The sequence below is a fragment of the Amphibalanus amphitrite genome, unplaced genomic scaffold, assembly GCF_019059575.1.
Source record: "Amphibalanus amphitrite isolate SeventyFive unplaced genomic scaffold, NRLGWU_Aamphi_draft 000871F_arrow, whole genome shotgun sequence".
Taxonomy (NCBI): Eukaryota; Metazoa; Arthropoda; class Thecostraca; order Balanomorpha; family Balanidae; genus Amphibalanus; species Amphibalanus amphitrite.
Window position 1 is genome coordinate 1 of NW_024882365.1, and position 22,500 is coordinate 22,500.

General features: G+C 47.7%; 1 protein-coding gene across 2 annotated transcripts in view; it reads left to right on the plus strand.

Moving 5' to 3' along the window:
* Positions 1–2,754: 2,754 nt before the first annotated feature.
* LOC122367465 overlaps positions 2,755–22,500 on the plus strand; it is a 60,860-nt gene continuing 41,114 nt past the window's right edge. Inside the window, exons 1-2 of one of the 2 annotated variants that reach the window (XM_043340560.1) lie at positions 2,755–2,855; positions 22,127–22,451. In XM_043340560.1, the coding sequence (XP_043196495.1) occupies positions 22,328–22,451 (124 nt within the window). In that variant the 5' untranslated portion in view covers positions 2,755–2,855; positions 22,127–22,327. Of the gene's footprint in view, positions 2,856–20,417; positions 20,649–22,126; positions 22,452–22,500 lie in introns of those variants that run through there. The other variant, XM_043340559.1, reaches the window with a different exon arrangement.

Genomic DNA, 22,500 nt, shown 5'->3' on the forward strand with positions numbered 1-22,500 from the left:
TCTACCGGTAAAATCCGCGAGACCTGTATGTACACTCACATTGAAGCTCATTTACGAGAAGTTACTGGATGGAGCAAGCGATTTTCTTTCTTTTTAATAACAGCAGCATACGCACTCATTGAAATAATTAGTTAATGGTTGATGGATTCCGAGACGTTTTCGCGATAGTGCAGAGGTCATCGTCTGAGTTCCTGAAATCATTAACGCGTCATCACCATACACTGCATGATTTACAGTGACCTACAATCAAAAGTGTCCCTCGCAACGCATCACTCGGTGTGTTGTGGTCAGCTGCCTGCCTGCTGGTGAGCCCATCCTAAAACAGGTCGGCTGCCATATTGACATTAATTCAATGGAAATCTGTTGTATGTGGCCACGCTGCGGGAGAAGCGCCCCACTTCAGCTCTTGACTCGGGTCTCGGACACACTACCGGTCTGTGACGTCACATGTCATGGGCTGTCATTAATGACAGACTGAAATTACTTGCCATTTATGGCAGATTGAAGTGATACGCCATGTATCTGCTCAATTCATCGACTAGCTCAACTGCACTGAGGTAGGTATACCGCATTGCTTCTGTGGCAAGTTGGTGGATAGCAGATTTGGCATAATAAGGTGGACTGTGTTTTGTAGTAGGTATTGTTCCTATATCATATAGCGCAATGCTTAAATGTCCGACATTTAAGTATTGCGCTATATTGAAATCGGCCGATGTGATGCTGCAGTGATGTGCGGGACAATGCGAGAAAAATCAGAATATCCGAAGATGAAAACATCAAGATTAAACTAAATTCTTTCCCACATCATTCAGTCCAATGTTCGTAAGAAGTCCTGATTAGTGATTAAAGGGACTATCCCACCTTTAACATGGGGTTTGAGTTGAGATAGCCAAGTTTGCGGCGAGGTTCAGAAACCACTATCTATCTATAATAGGTTGCAACCCCCGCGGCCTCTTGGTGTTGAAGAAATTCGTTCCCTTCATTTGAAAATGGGCCTTGCGCAAGGCCCTATCTTCAACATGGAGCGACCGTTAGTGTGACGTCACCTCGTTTAGTCATTCTGATTTAAATGGGTTTGTTCGTTGAAAAATCGCTTAAAACTTGGTCTGAACTTTGTTGTGGTGCCTACAGAGTAAAAAGAATCAGCTTTATGACAGTTATGTGGCCTGGGGAAGGAGGTAATTTTGGGCTGTGACGTCACATATTTGAAAGTTTGTGTTTGGAATATGGGAAGTCTAAGATGTTTAATGAAAAATAAATGCCAGAACCGTGTTCCTGGTCATCCAATCTATAAAGTCGGGCACAATTTAACTGGTTTTAACAACATTTTAGAAGGTGGGATAGTTCCTTTAATGCGCAAAATCTGCCTATATGTTTTAGGACAGTCCAGACTCCAGACTGATTCCAGTTCTTAATCACCTCATTTCCTCTCGTTTTTTTTCCTGTGGTTTCCAATTCGCCCTCTACGAGGCTCTGTTAGCCCGCACCTCCTCAGCGGTACCCTGTCGTTGCATGTCTTTCAGATGCAATGTTTACCTACTCGAGTACCTATATGTTCTGATACCTATATTTGTTGTACGTACAAGGATACCGTTGTAAGCTTGATGTCGAAAGCCGGAAGAAGGCTGGAGTGCTTGAGTGTTTTAGTGCTTGCGCACTGCTGCTAGAGCGTAGCAGGGTGTTTGTCCGTAGTATTTCTGGATCTGTTGACAGATGATTGCAAGGTTATTTTGGTTTGCACCTTTGCTGATCGGATGATAAGCTTAACTCTCATCCATATGGAGCATGAGAATCCAACCCCCAAGGCTGATTAAAGATAGCGTAAATTTCCGTATGTGTAGGTATACTAGGAAATGTGTTTATTATTATACACTTTTTAGGCGTGAAAACAATGATTCTTTTATTTTCTCTCTCGGTTTATAGTAGGTATGTATTATAGATAATGATGCTTTTATCAGAACAATTTTATAGCATCTATAGTTATAGCTATGCGAAGCTTTTCACAGTAACAATTTAACTTGTTATATTTTAGTTCCCAAATCCCCTAAAATATGCTACAAAATCACAAAATTTGTGCAAGAGCGAGATCTCTAGGCGTGCTGCATGTACAAGTGTGAGTGGCACACGCGGAGTGCCCAGAGTACATCTTGTTTATTTTTCATCCATTGCACCCTGAAAATTGATAATTCTTAAATGTCATAGGAGCCACCACGGGGATCCTACCAGCTCTCTCCCAAGCCGGTCCCTCAATGGATAAAAGCGTGCCTAGATGAGAAGTTTTAAAGCTTCAAAAAGGGCAGCACATCTGCACCAAATCTCATTTTACAAGGTAATGCACATAATTCTTTGGATATATTTTCAGGTTATGGACTTATTTCAATGCTAAATCGAAAGTTAAGTTAGATAATTTATCATCTGGTATTTATTCAATAATGCAACTAGTGCGACTTAAGGTAAACAACTTCTAAAAATCAACTTTTATCCTCATTTGAACAACTCGCACCAAAGGTGAACTATGAATATGTGCCACATAACTGCTGTGGAAACGACTTTATCGGTTCTTCGGAAGCGGAGACAGTTTTTTTTTCACACCGCGCGATGCGCCACCTCCCCTGGCCGGCTCCTGGGCACACCTCTGGGCAGATTGGTCCGTATGTAGGCGCACTCTAACACTACACAGCTGCGCGGAACCCCCCTCCCCTCCCCCGTCCCCCCAGCGCCATTGCGTCGGTCAGACTCGCGCCCATCAGTCAGTGCTGACCCGAGGTCCCGGCGGGACGCGTTGGTGTGACGGCGGGAGGGCGTTGGACAGAGGAACGGAGGCAAGGGGAGAGGAGGAGAGTGCAGGCAGCCAGGTAGGTCCGGGGTGTGGTCGACGTAATGATAAAAAGGTGATTTTGTTGACTTCTGAATTTTTCGTCGTAAAAAAAAGAATGGTAGGCATGGATTCCCATTTTCACCTCGTTTTAGGTCATATTTGATTAAATGGAACTTAAATGAACCAGTAAAACGCCTTTTGGGCGACCAACGGAGCGAGCGAGAGGATGGGCCTTGCACGTGCGAAATTGCGAGGGGGTACCTCCATGACTAACTTGTGCACTGCACCCTACTAACCGGTCTTTAGCGATGTGCCAAATTTCAGCGCAGTCCGCCTAGCCGTTCTCGAGATCTGGAAGCGGCACACTGCACGTGCGCACGTGCAAGCGGGGTCCAAACTGACTTTTGCACGGCACCCTACTAACTGGTCCCCAACCGTGTACCAAATTTGAGCGCAATCGGCCCAGCCGTTCTCGAGATCTGGGAGCGCCCCCTGCACGTGCGCACGTGCTGTAGCACCCCAACCTTAACACATGCAGATGAATTATTTGATGGAGACCTAACTGTGTACCGAGTTTCAATTCAATCGGCCCAACCGTTGTGCCGTTATTGAGGTTGCAATTTTGGGGGTTCTTAAAAAATGTCCAACTTTACCACGCGCCACGTGCGGTGGTTGGCAAGAACGCATGGTGGCCATCACACCACAGAACTTTTACGTCCAAGTGACATTCAGTAAAGAAGACCGCTTGTCAATCGGATGTCCCGTTCCTAAGATATTAGCTTTTGAAGAGCGTCCCCACGGCCGGCCGGCCGCTCATACTCAGGATTTTCCCTTAATTCAGTATGAGACTCCGCTCGCTTCGCTCGCTCCGTAATCAATATTGATTTTTTAAACGATTTTATAAAACTTTATCATTTTTATCGAAATGACCACCATTAAAAACCAGTAAAACGCCTTTTAGGCGACCAACGGAGCGAGCGAGAGGATGGGCCTTGCAGTTGCACGTGCGAAATTGCGAGGGGGTACCTCCAACTAACTTGTGCACTGCACCCTACTAACCGGTCTTTAGCGATGTGCCAAATTTCAGCGCAATCGGCCTAGCCGTTCTCGAGATCTGGAAGCGGCACACTGCACGTGCGCACGTGCAAGCGGGGTCCAAACTGACTTTTGCACGGCACCCTACTAACTGGTCCCCAACCGAGTACCAAATTTGAGCGCAATCGGCCTAGCCGTTCTCGAGATCTGGGAGCGCCCCCTGCACGTGCGCACGTGCTGTAGCACCCCAACCTTAACACATGCAGATGAATTATCTGATAGAGACCTAACTGTGTACCGAGTTTCAATTCAATCGGCCCAACCGTAGTGCCGTTATTGAGGTTGCAATTTTGGGGTTCTTAAAAAAATGTCCAACTTTACCACGCGCCACGTGCGGTGGTTGGCAAGAACGCATGGTGGCCATCACACCACAGAACTTTTACGTCCAAGTGACATTCAGTAAAGAAGACCGCTTGTCAATCGGATGTCCCGTTCCTAAGATATTAGCTTTTGAAAAGCGTCCCCACGGCCGGCCGGCTGGCCGGCCGGCCGCTCATACTCAGGATTTTCCCCCCTATTCCTGGCGGGCTCCGCCGGAGTTATTGGCCAAAAACCTTTGGTGACCTTTGATGACGTCACATGACCTCACAGCTGCCCAACAGCAAAACAGACCTCAAGGTAGTGAAGGTTGATCGTATATGAAGTCATGTATGGTATATGGGGCCATTCCGACCCGTTTTAGTGGTAAAAACAGGGAGTTGATTTATCCCCCATTGACTTATAATGGGGAGGTCGCGAAACTGACCTGACCTTAGGTCACCGATATCAAAATTCCGAGATATACAAATTGCACATACTGGTACCCTAACTAAAGCCTGAAGAGAAGAAAGTGATCGGTCAAAAACTCTAGCTCTGACGTGATTGCAAACTTTTTCTGAGGTTGGGTCACCAAACCGCCTCTGGTGACCTGACCTGAGGTCAGATCAACTCAAAATTTTCAGACATGTTGCGTAGAAGCCTTTTAGGAAAAATCAGAAAATTTGAGCTTCCTAGCTCAACGCGTTTGGGAGAAATAACCAAAAAACCTCAGGGGGGCTCCTGAGGCCCCCCCCCGCCAGGAATAGGGTTAATTCAGTATGAGACTCCGCTCGCTTCGCTCGCTCCGTAATAACTAAATAGCCTGAAGGTACCAAGCTTGGAAGGTTTCAGGTCAAACCTCAAAGCTAGGTCAGCCTAGGTCACGGAAATTGTATATCATGTATGGGTAACGTGACGCATGTTTTATGGCCCATTTCGGCCATAGAGTTCGCAATCAGAGCCGTCTGTGTCATCTGATGCCATTTTCAGCTGAATATACATAGCTGAGGTCAGGTCACTATCAGGTCAAAAAGGTCGAATCTTGAAGTCGATTTTTTTTTTCAATCAAAAAGGGGGCACCAGATGCAATTTTAGCTCAGAAACACGATGGTCCTTTTTGTTTTGGTGTACGATGTCGGAGGCGTAGGTATTGAAATACGGATTTGAAATATTGATCAGTCATGTGTTGTATTGTATACATGTGTTGTATTGTATTGTATACTACATCAGTCAACATTTCACCATTATCAATATTTCAAATCCGTATTTCAATACCTACGCCTCCGACATCGTACACCAAAACAAAAAGGACCATCGTGTTTCTGAGCTAAAATTGCATCTGGTGCCCCCTTTTTGATTGAAAAAAAAAATCGACTTCAAGATTCGACCTTTTTGACCTGATAGTGACCTGACCTCAGCTATGTATATTCAGCTGAAAATGGCATCAGATGACACAGACGGCTCTGATTGCGAACTCTATGGCCGAAATGGGCCATAAAACATGCGTCACGTTACCCATACATGATATACAATTTCCGTGACCTAGGCTGACCTAGCTTTGAGGTTTGACCTGAAACCTTCCAAGCTTGGTACCTTCAGGCTATTTAGTTATTACGGAGCGAGCGAAGCGAGCGGAGTCTCATACTGAATTAACCCTATTCCTGGCGGGGGGGGGGCCTCAGGAGCCCCCCTGAGGTTTTTTGGTTATTTCTCCCAAACGCGTTGAGCTAGGAAGCTCAAATTTTCTGATTTTTCCTAAAAGGCTTCTACGCAACATGTCTGAAAATTTTGAGTTGATCTGACCTCAGGTCAGGTCACCAGAGGCGGTTTGGTGACCCAACCTCAGAAAAAGTTTGCAATCACGTCAGAGCTAGAGTTTTTGACCGATCACTTTCTTCTCTTCAGGCTTTAGTTAGGGTACCAGTATGTGCAATTTGTATATCTCGGAATTTTGATATCGGTGACCTAAGGTCAGGTCAGTTTCGCGACCTCCCCATTATAAGTCAATGGGGGATAAATCAACTCCCTGTTTTTACCACTAAAACGGGTCGGAATGGCCCCATATACCATACATGACTTCATATACGATCAACCTTCACTACCTTGAGGTCTGTTTTGCTGTTGGGCAGCTGTGAGGTCATGTGACGTCATCAAAGGTCACCAAAGGTTTTTGGCCAATAACTCCGGCGGAGCCCGCCAGGAATAGGGGGGAAAATCCTGAGTATGAGCGGCCGGCCGGCCAGCCGGCCGGCCGTGGGGACGCTTTTCAAAAGCTAATATCTTAGGAACGGGACATCCGATTGACAAGCGGTCTTCTTTACTGAATGTCACTTGGACGTAAAAGTTCTGTGGTGTGATGGCCACCATGCGTTCTTGCCAACCACCGCACGTGGCGCGTGGTAAAGTTGGACATTTTTTTAAGAACCCCAAAATTGCAACCTCAATAACGGCACTACGGTTGGGCCGATTGAATTGAAACTCGGTACACAGTTAGGTCTCTATCAGATAATTCATCTGCATGTGTTAAGGTTGGGGTGCTACAGCACGTGCGCACGTGCAGGGGGCGCTCCCAGATCTCGAGAACGGCTAGGCCGATTGCGCTCAAATTTGGTACTCGGTTGGGGACCAGTTAGTAGGGTGCCGTGCAAAAGTCAGTTTGGACCCCGCTTGCACGTGCGCACGTGCAGTGTGCCGCTTCCAGATCTCGAGAACGGCTAGGCCGATTGCGCTGAAATTTGGCACATCGCTAAAGACCGGTTAGTAGGGTGCAGTGCACAAGTTAGTTGGAGGTACCCCCTCGCAATTTCGCACGTGCAACTGCAAGGCCCATCCTCTCGCTCGCTCCGTTGGTCGCCTAAAAGGCGTTTTACTGGTTTTTAATGGTGGTCATTTCGATAAAAATGATAAAGTTTTATAAAATCGTTTAAAAAATCAATATTGATTACGGAGCGAGCGAAGCGAGCGGAGTCTCATACTGAATTAAGGGAAAATCCTGAGTATGAGCGGCCGGCCGGCCGTGGGGACGCTCTTCAAAAGCTAATATCTTAGGAACGGGACATCCGATTGACAAGCGGTCTTCTTTACTGAATGTCACTTGGACGTAAAAGTTCTGTGGTGTGATGGCCACCATGCGTTCTTGCCAACCACCGCACGTGGCGCGTGGTAAAGTTGGACATTTTTTAAGAACCCCCAAAATTGCAACCTCAATAACGGCACAACGGTTGGGCCGATTGAATTGAAACTCGGTACACAGTTAGGTCTCCATCAAATAATTCATCTACATGTGTTAAGGTTGGGGTGCTACAGCACGTGCGCACGTGCAGGGGGCGCTCCCAGATCTCGAGAACGGCTGGGCCGATTGCGCTCAAATTTGGTACACGGTTGGGGACCAGTTAGTAGGGTGCCATGCAAAAGTCAGTTTGGACCCCGCTTGCACGTGCGCACGTGCAGTGTGCCGCTTCCAGATCTCGAGAACGGCTAGGCGGACTGCGCTGAAATTTGGCACATCGCTAAAGACCGGTTAGTAGGGTGCAGTGCACAAGTTAGTCATGGAGGTACCCCCTCGCAATTTCGCACGTGCAAGGCCCATCCTCTCGCTCGCTCCGTTGGTCGCCCAAAAGGCGTTTTACTGGTTCATTTAAGTTCCATTTAATCATTGCTCGAAATCACGACTTAGTTCATACATATCACTTCAGCACCAATTGGTGTCTTTTTAAGGTGCAAACCTAAGACTTTCAGCTTTCCTCACCTGATTGATAACCGGTACTTTCTTACTGCAAGAAAGTTAGCCACCGAAGACTGAATAAACTATATGCTTCCTTCCGTTCCTCTACCACAAAACCGCAAAAAGCACAAACAAAACACGCGTTAGTTTTGTCACTTTCGTTCACTTTTCGCCGCATAGGCCGCAGACACGCACCGATAGCTAAACGTATGCTTTTATGCAAACGGAAAGCACGGAAAGTAGAACACACAATACATGTTGGTTGATGTGCTTGAAAAACAAGTAGAAGTCATAATTGGACAGTTAACACGTGCAATAAATGCGCGCAGGACGTGGCTGCAGAAAACACTACAAAAGTATAAGTCGGGACGAAAGTGAAACTTCTTTTAATCGTGCAAGATATGCACTTTGCGGCTTAATATATGTTCCTCGCTCGTGTCCAGCTTATGCCAATTATCGATCATACATCCCTGCATTAATATAATTATTTGACAGATGTGTAAAAATGCAAGTGTCAGCAAGGCCGTTCCGTCGCTCATTACGTTGTAAAAAACACTTTAACTCCCGACGTTTCGCTGTTTACTGTAAACAGCGTAAAGTTTCGCAGTAAACAGCGAAACGTCGGGAGTTAAAGTGTTTTTTTACAACGTAATAAGCGACGGAACGGCCTTGCTGACACTTGCATTTTTACACATCCCTGCATAAGTGAGCAAGGATTAGTTGAATCAGCTGTTTGACATAGGGCCTATATTATGCACACAACTAGCTTATGTCGGTTAGGCCGACAAGCGTTGTAATCATACTCTGAGCATTCCATAGATAGCTAAGTGCAGCTAATATGTTAAATAAGTAAATCGTCCAACAGTGACCGTTCTGTAATCCTCCATTAAACATGAATCGGAACAAGTGTCGAGTAACTGGATGGACGTGAATAATTTAAACCACTTTGACGTTGACGGGTCGTAAACATCATAGTACAGATTCTGTCCACCTAGCAAGTCAAATTACAAATCCGGACCGGAATGAAATTGTTCCCTTCCATTTTCACGGGGCTAGCCCGGCTGCAAGGGCAATGAGTTGCAGGTCAACGATAGGCATTTAGAGTCCTGCTATAAGAAAAAATCGCAACCAGTTCGGTTTACGATCGTTACGAAATATCACGAATGTTATGTTCCTCACAATTGCTGCTTTTGACGCTAATATGCGCTTAAGCGCTTATGTAGACTCGTCATGACCAGGTGAATGCATGCGGAAATATCCAGCCACTTAACATTCCAGCGTCGTACCTGCAATCCATCATGTGCCTCTGCAACGGTTAGTGACGTCTCCTGTCTGACCAGGGATCACCGATATAGCTGCATCATAATCAGTTAGTCTACACAAAAAGTCAGAGGATCCATTTGAACACAGGATGAATCGATCTGCAGCTGTTTTGTCAGAGTTGAACGATGCAGAGAGGTGAACGGCCGGCCATTAGAGATCGGGGTCAACCTGTGGTTTTGCAGATACTGCTTTTGAATTTCGTCCCACGCATTTTGCTAGGCATACATGACCAATAACGGGCAGATGGTGACCTTGTTTGCGACCGGTTCTGATGAATTCGACCCAAATCAGTGGTGGGTACCTGTATCTTATTCAACGTTTACAGTGTGGGAAAATCTGCATACAAAAGCGTACGTTTCCCCCAGAAAAGTTGTCGAGGGTAGTAAAGAAAACGCCTAAGCATGAAGGTATGTTCTCATTTATTACAAGGAGCGAAGAACAGGAGAAAAGAAACCCGTGAAAATAACATTCAACACTTACTCCTTTGGGAAATTATTCTTGGATGATATACTTATCTTATAGTTACATTTATCCTACTCAGAAATAATGGTTTGGAATGCTTGCCAAATTACCTACCGTCAAACGTATTTCTCTGAAGCGTATTTCGTCTCTTGTCTAAATAGGCAAAATTGTTCAAAGCTTCTTTTTAACCTGCGCATCGCATGACTGGGAGGGGGCTCCATAGAGTTTGTTTCCTGTTTTCTGCAATATCTTCTAAAACACCGGGCTTATCGACACGAAACATTTAATACTTTCGGCTGCATCAATATGGCACCTTGTGTTCAAATCATAGGCGTAGGAACGTTTTCGAAAGTGGGGGGGCCAGGGTCCCAGAGGTCCAAAACCTAACCTACCCCCAAAATTCAATTTCTCCTCGGATTTCGGCCACTTTGTTTTCGCAAACATGCTCAGAGGTAAAAAAAAATCGAGAAAAAAAAGAAAAAAATCGGTTGAAATTTCAGGGAGTCTCCCGTCCATAAACTCAAACTGATGGACGCGTTCCCCTGTCCTCCGCAGCCGTTGGCACCCATGCAAATTCCAGAGGCATCCAGCAACTTTTTCATTACGAGCAAGCGTGAAACGTGCAAAGCGAGTCTTTTCAATATACCTATAAAAATCAGCATGAACGGCCCAGCTAGGCTCAGCCAGGCCTATAACGTTTTTAAGAGGTTTTATATCAGCGACCACTGCAACTGGGCTGATTGACTATCACTTATCAGAGGCCGGTGTGGGACTTTTAGACGGTCTGGGCCTTCAGAGGCCAGTTTAACCCTCCACGGCCCGGTCCTATAGGTTTTCTACATACGCGCTGGCCGAGGGGGCGGGGGGCGGATACGACCCCCCTCGCCGTTTCGCCCCAGGTGGAGCTAGCGCGTCGCGGTAAAACGAGCGTGTGCGCCGTTACGAGACGCAGAGATCGATACCCGATTTTATGGTCCTAGGTCAACCGGTGACCTCTGACACCGTTCCGTGCTTCTATCCTCAGGATACTGAAATCCTTCTCCTCCACACCGCAACCCCCTCCGGGCTGGACAGGCAACTTTATCTCATGCGGGCTGCTCCCTTGGAGCGGCACCGCTGCTCCCGAGGGAGCGCACCCCGTAGCCGGGTGCAGTGAGTGCCTTGGGGCTGGGTGGCCTGTCCTCTGGACGGGCTCAGCCCCGGCGACTCACTAGGGTGCCTGCCCAGACCAATGTCTCCCCCTACATCCTATCATCCTTCCGGCTCTGAAATGGTCTCATTGGACCGAAAGGGCCTAACCCAACAAAACAAACAAAAACCGGTGACCTCTGAGGTCAGGTCAAGTGCCTCAAGGCACGGTTCCGTTTTTGGTGAATAACTTCGCAAAAAATGGCCGCAGAGCCGCGATTTTGCCAGCATCGTGTTCGCCTCTCTCAGGCGCGTCGAATGATATACTTTTTGTTTGGGTGAGGCAAACTTAGGGTGTTGACCTCGGGTCACGGTCAGTTCGGCGTCCCCAGGTCACGAAATTGGTCGAAGGAGGTCATGTCGCATATCATTCGATTCGGCAGGTCTTCTTGAGTCCATAGGTGGCTTTCCCGACTCGCTAGCTCAATTTGATCGGTACCTAGTTAGAGGTGGCAAAATGTGGACCCGAGGACCCGGTCCAAAGAACCAGTCTGGACCCATATGGGTCCAGACCGGTTCCTGGAAATTTTCGGGCGGGCCCAACCGGGTCCTACAAACTTTACATCTTCCACACTACAAAATATGAAGTGAATGAAGCAAATGTTTCTTTGCACACAGTAGCTCATGAGTATTCCCATTGGGAAATAGGCTGTTTCACTTGATGCAACTAATGATTCCTACAAGTAGTTTGCATTAATTGACTTTTGGGGAACGGGTCCAACTGGTCCCGGTTCCAACTAAGACCGGGTCCGACTGGTTTCAGAAATGTCCAGCCGGGTCTGGTTCGAGTCTAGTTCCCAAAATTTTCATCTTTTGCCACCTCTATACCTAGTTATTGACGAAAAACTAATAAGACCCTTATAAGTTATAGCTTCATAAATGACGTCGCGCAAGGTCAACATTGCAAAAGTGACGCATCGAACCTTGCAAGGAGTGCATGAAATCACGATTCGGTGTGCTTGAAATAGTTGGAGATCGATCGTTCCCGGCGCCAGAAAAAGTTCTCAGTTTATCCCCATTGACTTATACCTAATGGTGAGGTCACGAAAATGACCTGACCTCATATGAACTTTAGGAAAAATCCGAGATATACATTATACAAGTTGAGAGACTCCTATTGGATACTAGGTCCTCCAAGGTTCATTGCCCTGTTAAATCTCCTCTGGCAGTGAGGGCGTTGCGAAGTTGCGACATCTGAAGACCGTGCAGAGGTTCACTTATGACCACATGGGTCAGTGACCTGATCTGACCCGAAAATGCGGTTGGTGTCAAAAGATCCCGCTTGATTCAAAGGTCAGGTATGCCAAGCTTCAGCTCTCTATCGCCAGCGTGTTCGGAGCTATCGCGAAAAAAACCTATGGGGGGGGGGGGGGCGGCACCCGCCCCCCCCGGCCGGCGAGGGTTAAGGCCCTCAGAGACCAGTACAGGGCCTACAAAGGGCAGGATGAGACCTTAAGATGCCGACTTGGGCCATCAGAGGCTAATGTGGGTCCTTACAGGCCAGTATGGGCCCTCAGAGGTCAGTGTGGGACCCTAAAATGCCGGCATGGGCCGGTGTTGGACCCCAGAGGCCAGCAGAAGACCCTCAAAAACCAAGATGGGCCTCAGAGGCCAGAATCGGGTCTTCAGAATCCAGTGCAAGGCCCTCAGAGACTAATGCGTGTCCTTACAGGCCAGCATGGGCCCTTAGAGGTCAGTGTGGGGCCGTAACAGACCGGCATGGGCGGGACTTGGAACCTAGAGACCAGCGGAGGGCCCTCATAGGCCAAGGTGGGCCCTCAGAGGCCGATGCGGACCCTTGGAGACCGGCATCGGATCTCCGGAATCCAGTGCGGGGCCCTTAGAGGTCAATGTGGGACCCTAAAATACCGGCATGGGCCGGTGTTGGAACCCAGAGACCAGCAGAAGGCCCTCAAAAACCAAGATGGGCCTCAGAGGCCGGCATCAGGTCTTCAGAATCCCGTGCAAGGCCTCATAGGCTAATGTGGGTCCTTACAGGTCAGCATGGGCCCTTAGAGGTCAGTGTGGGGCCCTGAAAGACCGGCATGGGCCGGCGTTGGACCCTTCAGGCCAAGGTGGACCCTCAGAGGCCGGCATCGGGTCTTCAGAATTCAGTGCGTGGCCCTCAAAGGCACCTAAAGGCTAGTCTTGGGACCCCAGAGACAGAAATGAGGCCACCAGAGGCCGGTGTGAGGCCCTCAGACGCCGGCTGGGCCCTTGAGGCCGGTTTAGGGGCCCTCAAATGAGGTCAATGTGGGTTCTCAGCGGTCAATGTGGGCGCTTGACCGCCACTGAAGGGCCCTCCGAGATCAGTGTAGGACCCTCAAAGACTGGTTTGGGAGCTGTTAATAGCTAGCGTGGGATTCTTGAGTCTCGTGACAATCGAATAAGGGCCAGAGCCCCATACGCCCATGGGGGCCCATTGGTTGTTTGGGGGGGGGCCAAATGATATGATGGCCCCCTGATTAGCCTTTGGAGGGGAGAAGGGCATGGCCCTGATCCCCCCTCTGCGACCGCCACTGCACTGAAAGTGGAAGGGGGAGGGGCAGAAACAGACATTGCTGGCCCCTAGCCTGTTTGAACCGAGGCTGAGGCACGGTCACCCTGGCCCCCAGCTAGTATACGCCTTTGACGAACTATGCCGACCCCAAGCAGATAAGGTCAAGCGTTGGTCGTTTGTATACGCATTCTCCTGCACCGTGCTAGTATTGTCTTAGTATTGCCTATACCTTTTCAGTGCTCGCTGTCCCGCGCCTCGTATTCAACAAAATGCTGTCACCAGGACTCACAGTCTTGTCTCTGATATGGTTTCCTTCATTGAGTGAAGGAAATTGCGGTCAATAATGCTGTAGAAACAAAAAGGAATCCTCATTAAAGGGCAAGCTGAATAGTTGTCAAGTTACCGGGTGGTAGGTTAGGTACAGACAGACACTTAAGTCAGCAAAAAGTGGGGGGGCCAGTTAACATTGTTGCCCCCCCCCCACTTCCGAAAGTGGGGGGGGGGCCATGGCCCCCCCGCCCCCTGTTTCTACGCCTATGGTTCAAATAAAAAAAAATCGTGGCTACCATAGATCGGTCAGAAAGGACGTCAGAGTGACGTCATGTTCGACCAGTTTGGATGCAAATATTGAGTTTAGGCAATAGCTCTCAATAGCTAAGTTTCTAAGCTAAACATCATTTCTTTGTATGCGAAGACTCAGAATGCACAGGGCTATCATCCTGCTTATCTCAGATTTTCCAAATTCTGGAAGTTTTAGAAAATAGGCATGTGAAATCTCAAAGTTATACTTCTAAAAAAAAAATCCTGTAAATTTTCGATTTTTCGAAGGACAAAAACTAGAATAAATGTGATACAACACATACCGATGATCTACATACACTAGAAAGTTACCTATAGCCCGATATCTTCAGAAAAAGTCAAGGTATTCGCTATGTGTTGTATCACATTTATTCTAGTTTTTGTCCTTCGAAAAATCGAAAATTTACAGGATTTTTTTTTAGAAGTATAACTTTGAGATTTCACATGCCTATTTTCTAAAACTTCCAGAATTTGGAAAATCTGAGATAAGCAGGATGATAGCCCTGTGTATTCTGAGTCTTCGCATACAAAGAAATGATGTTTAGCTTAGAAACTTAGCTATTGAGAGCTATTGCCTAAACTCAATATTTGCATCCAAACTGGTCGAACATGACGTCACTCTGACGTCCTTTCTGGCCGATCTATGGTAGCCACGATTTTTTTTTATTTGAACCATAGGCGTAGAAACAGGGGGCGGGGGGGCCATGGCCCCCCCCACTTTCGGAAGTGGGGGGGGGGCCAACAATGTTAACTGGCCCCCCCACTTTTTGCTGACTTAAGTGTCTGTCTGTACCTAACCTACCACCCGGTAACTTGACAACTATTCAGCTTGCCCTTTAATGAGGATTCCTTTTTGTTTCTACAGCGTTATTGACCGCAATTTCCTTCACTCAATGAAGGAAACCATATCAGAGACAAGACTGTGAGTCCTGGTGACAGCATTTTGTTGAATACGAGGCGCGGGACAGCGAGCACTGAAAAGGTATAGGCAATACTAAGACAATACTAGCACGGTGCAGGAGAATGCGTATACAAACGACCAACGCTTGACCTTATCTGCTTGGGGTCGGCATAGTTCGTCAAAGGCGTATACTAGCTGGGGGCCAGGGTGACCGTGCCTCAGCCTCGGTTCAAACAGGCTAGGGGCCAGCAATGTCTGTTTCTGCCCCTCCCCCTTCCACTTTCAGTGCAGTGGCGGTCGCAGAGGGGGGATCAGGGCCATGCCCTTCTCCCCTCCAAAGGCTAATCAGGGGGCCATCATATCATTTGGCCCCCCCCCCAAACAACCAATGGGCCCCCATGGGCGTATGGGGCTCTGGCCCTTATTCGATTGTCACGAGACTCAAGAATCCCACGCTAGCTATTAACAGCTCCCAAACCAGTCTTTGAGGGTCCTACACTGATCTCGGAGGGCCCTTCAGTGGCGGTCAAGCGCCCACATTGACCGCTGAGAACCCACATTGACCTCATTTGAGGGCCCCTAAACCGGCCTCAAGGGCCCAGCCGGCGTCTGAGGGCCTCACACCGGCCTCTGGTGGCCTCATTTCTGTCTCTGGGGTCCCAAGACTAGCCTTTAGGTGCCTTTGAGGGCCACGCACTGAATTCTGAAGACCCGATGCCGGCCTCTGAGGGTCCACCTTGGCCTGAAGGGTCCAACGCCGGCCCATGCCGGTCTTTCAGGGCCCCACACTGACCTCTAAGGGCCCATGCTGACCTGTAAGGACCCACATTAGCCTATGAGGCCTTGCACGGGATTCTGAAGACCTGATGCCGGCCTCTGAGGCCCATCTTGGTTTTTGAGGGCCTTCTGCTGGTCTCTGGGTTCCAACACCGGCCCATGCCGGTATTTTAGGGTCCCACATTGACCTCTAAGGGCCCCGCACTGGATTCCGGAGATCCGATGCCGGTCTCCAAGGGTCCGCATCGGCCTCTGAGGGCCCACCTTGGCCTATGAGGGCCCTCCGCTGGTCTCTAGGTTCCAAGTCCCGCCCATGCCGGTCTGTTACGGCCCCACACTGACCTCTAAGGGCCCATGCTGGCCTGTAAGGACACGCATTAGTCTCTGAGGGCCTTGCACTGGATTCTGAAGACCCGATTCTGGCCTCTGAGGCCCATCTTGGTTTTTGAGGGTCTTCTGCTGGCCTCTGGGGTCCAACACCGGCCCATGCCGGCATTTTAGGGTCCCACACTGACCTCTGAGGGCCCATACTGGCCTGTAAGGACCCACATTAGCCTCTGATGGCCCAAGTCGGCATCTTAAGGTCTCATCCTGCCCTTTGTAGGCCCTGTACTGGTCTCTGAGGGCCTTAACCCTCGCCGGCCGGGGGGGGCGGGTGCCGCCCCCCCCCCCATAGGTTTTTTTCGCGATAGCTCCGAACACGCTGGCGATAGAGAGCTGAAGCTTGGCATACCTGACCTTTGAATCAAGCGGGATCTTTTGACACCAACCGCATTTTCGGGTCAGATCAGGTCACTGACCCATGTGGTCATAAGTGAACCTCTGCACGGTCTTCAGATGTCGCAACTTCGCAACGCCCTCACTGCCAGAGGAGATTTAACAGGGCAATGAACCTTGGAGGACCTAGTATCCAATAGGAGTCTCTCAACTTGTATAATGTATATCTCGGATTTTTCCTAAAGTTCATATGAGGTCAGGTCATTTTCGTGACCTCACCATTAGGTATAAGTCAATGGGGATAAACTGAGAACTTTTTCTGGCGCCGGGAACGATCGATCTCCAACTATTTCAAGCACACCGAATCGTGATTTCATGCACTCCTTGCAACTGGTTCGATGCGTCACTTTTGCAATGTTGACCTTGCGCGACGTCATTTATGAAGCTATAACTTATAAGGGTCTTATTAGTTTTTCGTCAATAACTAGGTATAGAGGTGGCAAAAGATGAAAATTTTGGGAACTAGACTCGAACCAGACCCGGCTGGACATTTCTGAAACCAGTCGGACCCGGTCTTAGTTGGAACCGGGACCAGTTGGACCCGTTCCCCAAAAGTCAATTAATGCAAACTACTTGTAGGAATCATTAGTTGCATCAAGTGAAACAGCCTATTTCCCAATGGGAATACTCATGAGCTACTGTGTGCAAAGAAACATTTGCTTCATTCACTTCATATTTTGTAGTGTGGAAGATGTAAAGTTTGTAGGACCCGGTTGGGCCCGCCCGAAAATTTCCAGGAACCGGTCTGGACCCATATGGGTCCAGACTGGTTCTTTGGACCGGGTCCTCGGGTCCACATTTTGCCACCTCTAACTAGGTACCGATCAAATTGAGCTAGCGAGTCGGGAAAGCCACCTATGGACTCAAGAAGACCTGCCGAATCGAATGATATGCGACATGACCTCCTTCGACCAATTTCGTGACCTGGGGACGCCGAACTGACCGTGACCCGAGGTCAACACCCTAAGTTTGCCTCACCCAAACAAAAAGTATATCATTCGACGCGCCTGAGAGAGGCGAACACGATGCTGGCAAAATCGCGGCTCTGCGGCCATTTTTTGCGAAGTTATTCACCAAAAACGGAACCGTGCCTTGAGGCACTTGACCTGACCTCAGAGGTCACCGGTTTTTGTTTGTTTTGTTGGGTTAGGCCCTTTCGGTCCAATGAGACCATTTCAGAGCCGGAAGGATGATAGGATGTAGGGGGAGACATTGGTCTGGGCAGGCACCCTAGTGAGTCGCCGGGGCTGAGCCCGTCCAGAGGACAGGCCACCCAGCCCCAAGGCACTCACTGCACCCGGCTACGGGGTGCGCTCCCTCGGGAGCAGCGGTGCCGCTCCAAGGGAGCAGCCCGCATGAGATAAAGTTGCCTGTCCAGCCCGGAGGGGGTTGCGGTGTGGAGGAGAAGGATTTCAGTATCCTGAGGATAGAAGCACGGAACGGTGTCAGAGGTCACCGGTTGACCTAGGACCATAAAATCGGGTATCGATCTCTGCGTCTCGTAACGGCGCACACGCTCGTTTTACCGCGACGCGCTAGCTCCACCTGGGGCGAAACGGCGAGGGGGGTCGTATCCGCCCCCCGCCCCCTCGGCCAGCGCGTATGTAGAAAACCTATAGGACCGGGCCGTGGAGGGTTAAACTGGCCTCTGAAGGCCCAGACCGTCTAAAAGTCCCACACCGGCCTCTGATAAGTGATAGTCAATCAGCCCAGTTGCAGTGGTCGCTGATATAAAACCTCTTAAAAACGTTATAGGCCTGGCTGAGCCTAGCTGGGCCGTTCATGCTGATTTTTATAGGTATATTGAAAAGACTCGCTTTGCACGTTTCACGCTTGCTCGTAATGAAAAAGTTGCTGGATGCCTCTGGAATTTGCATGGGTGCCAACGGCTGCGGAGGACAGGGGAACGCGTCCATCAGTTTGAGTTTATGGACGGGAGACTCCCTGAAATTTCAACCGATTTTTTTTCTTTTTTTTCTCGATTTTTTTTTACCTCTGAGCATGTTTGCGAAAACAAAGTGGCCGAAATCCGAGGAGAAATTGAATTTTGGGGGTAGGTTAGGTTTTGGACCTCTGGGACCCTGGCCCCCCCACTTTCGAAAACGTTCCTACGCCTATGATTTGAACACAAGGTGCCATATTGATGCAGCCGAAAGTATTAAATGTTTCGTGTCGATAAGCCCGGTGTTTTAGAAGATATTGCAGAAAACAGGAAACAAACTCTATGGAGCCCCCTCCCAGTCATGCGATGCGCAGGTTAAAAAGAAGCTTTGAACAATTTTGCCTATTTAGACAAGAGACGAAATACGCTTCAGAGAAATACGTTTGACGGTAGGTAATTTGGCAAGCATTCCAAACCATTATTTCTGAGTAGGATAAATGTAACTATAAGATAAGTATATCATCCAAGAATAATTTCCCAAAGGAGTAAGTGTTGAATGTTATTTTCACGGGTTTCTTTTCTCCTGTTCTTCGCTCCTTGTAATAAATGAGAACATACCTTCATGCTTAGGCGTTTTCTTTACTACCCTCGACAACTTTTCTGGGGGAAACGTACGCTTTTGTATGCAGATTTTCCCACACTGTAAACGTTGAATAAGATACAGGTACCCACCACTGATTTGGGTCGAATTCATCAGAACCGGTCGCAAACAAGGTCACCATCTGCCCGTTATTGGTCATGTATGCCTAGCAAAATGCGTGGGACGAAATTCAAAAGCAGTATCTGCAAAACCACAGGTTGACCCCGATCTCTAATGGCCGGCCGTTCACCTCTCTGCATCGTTCAACTCTGACAAAACAGCTGCAGATCGATTCATCCTGTGTTCAAATGGATCCTCTGACTTTTTGTGTAGACTAACTGATTATGATGCAGCTATATCGGTGATCCCTGGTCAGACAGGAGACGTCACTAACCGTTGCAGAGGCACATGATGGATTGCAGGTACGACGCTGGAATGTTAAGTGGCTGGATATTTCCGCATGCATTCACCTGGTCATGACGAGTCTACATAAGCGCTTAAGCGCATATTAGCGTCAAAAGCAGCAATTGTGAGGAACATAACATTCGTGATATTTCGTAACGATCGTAAACCGAACTGGTTGCGATTTTTTCTTATAGCAGGACTCTAAATGCCTATCGTTGACCTGCAACTCATTGCCCTTGCAGCCGGGCTAGCCCCGTGAAAATGGAAGGGAACAATTTCATTCCGGTCCGGATTTGTAATTTGACTTGCTAGGTGGACAGAATCTGTACTATGATGTTTACGACCCGTCAACGTCAAAGTGGTTTAAATTATTCACGTCCATCCAGTTACTCGACACTTGTTCCGATTCATGTTTAATGGAGGATTACAGAACGGTCACTGTTGGACGATTTACTTATTTAACATATTAGCTGCACTTAGCTATCTATGGAATGCTCAGAGTATGATTACAACGCTTGTCGGCCTAACCGACATAAGCTAGTTGTGTGCATAATATAGGCCCTATGTCAAACAGCTGATTCAACTAATCCTTGCTCACTTATGCAGGGATGTGTAAAAATGCAAGTGTCAGCAAGGCCGTTCCGTCGCTTATTACGTTGTAAAAAAAACACTTTAACTCCCGACGTTTCGCTGTTTACTGCGAAACTTTACGCTGTTTACAGTAAACAGCGAAACGTCGGGAGTTAAAGTGTTTTTTACAACGTAATGAGCGACGGAACGGCCTTGCTGACACTTGCATTTTTACACATCTGTCAAATAATTATATTAATGCAGGGATGTATGATCGATAATTGGCATAAGCTGGACACGAGCGAGGAACATATATTAAGCCGCAAAGTGCATATCTTGCACGATTAAAAGAAGTTTCACTTTCGTCCCGACTTATACTTTTGTAGTGTTTTCTGCAGCCACGTCCTGCGCGCATTTATTGCACGTGTTAACTGTCCAATTATGACTTCTACTTGTTTTTCAAGCACATCAACCAACATGTATTGTGTGTTCTACTTTCCGTGCTTTCCGTTTGCATAAAAGCATACGTTTAGCTATCGGTGCGTGTCTGCGGCCTATGCGGCGAAAAGTGAACGAAAGTGACAAAACTAACGCGTGTTTTGTTTGTGCTTTTTGCGGTTTTGTGGTAGAGGAACGGAAGGAAGCATATAGTTTATTCAGTCTTCGGTGGCTAACTTTCTTGCAGTAAGAAAGTACCGGTTATCAATCAGGTGAGGAAAGCTGAAAGTCTTAGGTTTGCACCTTAAAAAGACACCAATTGGTGCTGAAGTGATATGTATGAACTAAGTCGTGATTTCGAGCAAAATAACCAAACTATAAGCGGCCCAAGTCATTGTGTTATTCCAATGATCGGATGAAAAAACTCATTTGACCAATCTACACTTATTTGTGGGCTTATATGTAACATTTTAAACCTCTTTTCGATTAATAGCCTAGGGACAATATCTCATAAATATGTAATGGGTTGACCTAATTTTAGTGTTATGCACTGCAGGAAACGGTGACTTTGAAGTAGGGCAATGGTGCCGCGCACTGTTTGTCCTTTTGTCTTTCATTTTTCTTCTGTTTGTAAGCGCAAATAAATGGTATTGAGTTGAATAGACTTTTATAGTAGAAAAGCGTTTTAAGCGCTGGGTCTTTAATTTGGAAAAAGAAGGCGACAGGCATTAGATTAGATCTGTTGATGCTACCTGGACTTTCCTATTGGTGGGGCGATGAGTGATGCATTTTGATATAGGTATAGGCACAGGCGGCGGAACAGGGAGGGCACCGGGGCACCGTGCCCCCCCCCTTGATTTTGGCATTTTAACATTAGCCCCATGGGCGTTGCATGGAAAGAATGGGACCAAAAGTCGGCAGTGCCCTCCTTAATTGAAGGTGTTCCGCCGCTACTGTAGGTAGGTGCGAGTATTATTAAGTATCTATTCTGCAAATTACACCCCCGTCATAAATGTTCAAAAATTTATTTCCAATATATGTTGAAAGCTCACCTAAAAGAATGTTTGCAATGAAAAATGTTTTCAGAACGCTGAGCATTTCCTCAAATCCTTCCTCATACATTGACATTCATTAAAGGAATGTCATTACCCCATGCCATTACCTATCCCAAGGAATTCATTACCCCATGTTCACTTTTAACATGGGGTTTTGAACTGGAATAGCAGTTTTGTAGCTTGAGCTGAGACTAGCACAAATCAGAAGTTTTACGACCAAACAATAACCCTAGACGAGGATATTCAATTTCTCGTTCCGAAAAGAATGCCTTGCAAAAGAATGCGTGCCTTGTTGAGGAAGACAGCCATGTCATCGTCAGCCAATCAGCATGCTGCTTACAGTCAATGAGTTCGTACTAAGCAATATGCTTGGTCAACGCGTAAGAAGCTTCCGCGTCAAACAACATTTTATTAAGAATGTAGTTCTTCCTATGTTAGAATGAAATTGAAAAAAAAAATTTGTAATAAGGTTTTATTTTCTTTGCTGATGATTTTGAGCATAAAAAACATAAATCCATTGCATAAAACTAATTTCCGGAAAGTGAACTATTTATTCCCTTTAACGCTTACTTCCCGAACAATGAAACAGAAGAAAAAGCTCGATAGCTTGTTATAGCAATCGCTAGCCGATAATTCCTTTTCGATTTCGAGAATTCCTGGCCGAGGTAACAACAGCGGTTTTATTTTGTTGACAGGTGGATCGTGTAGTATCAACTGAGAAGTCAGTCACCGTTTACCTCCTTCTTCCATTGTCCACCTGCCACCGTCTAACCGTCCACCGTCCACCGTTCACACCGTTTACGGTCCACCGTCCACCGTCCACCGTCCACCTTCCACCTTCCACCGTCCACCGTCTAACCGTCCACCCCTCCCCCATCCCCTCCACCTCTCCAGCGATGAGTAACTCCAGTGGTCGTCTGGGTGGCTGGGCAGTGCGGCACGCCGCCAGCCTACTGTTGGTGGCCTCCATTGTTCTTCTCACCATTGTACTGGTCCATCGAGGCTCCGACATTCTACAACGTGAGTAATGCCGCTTATAATAGGTGTGTTACCGCTTATAAAGCCGGTG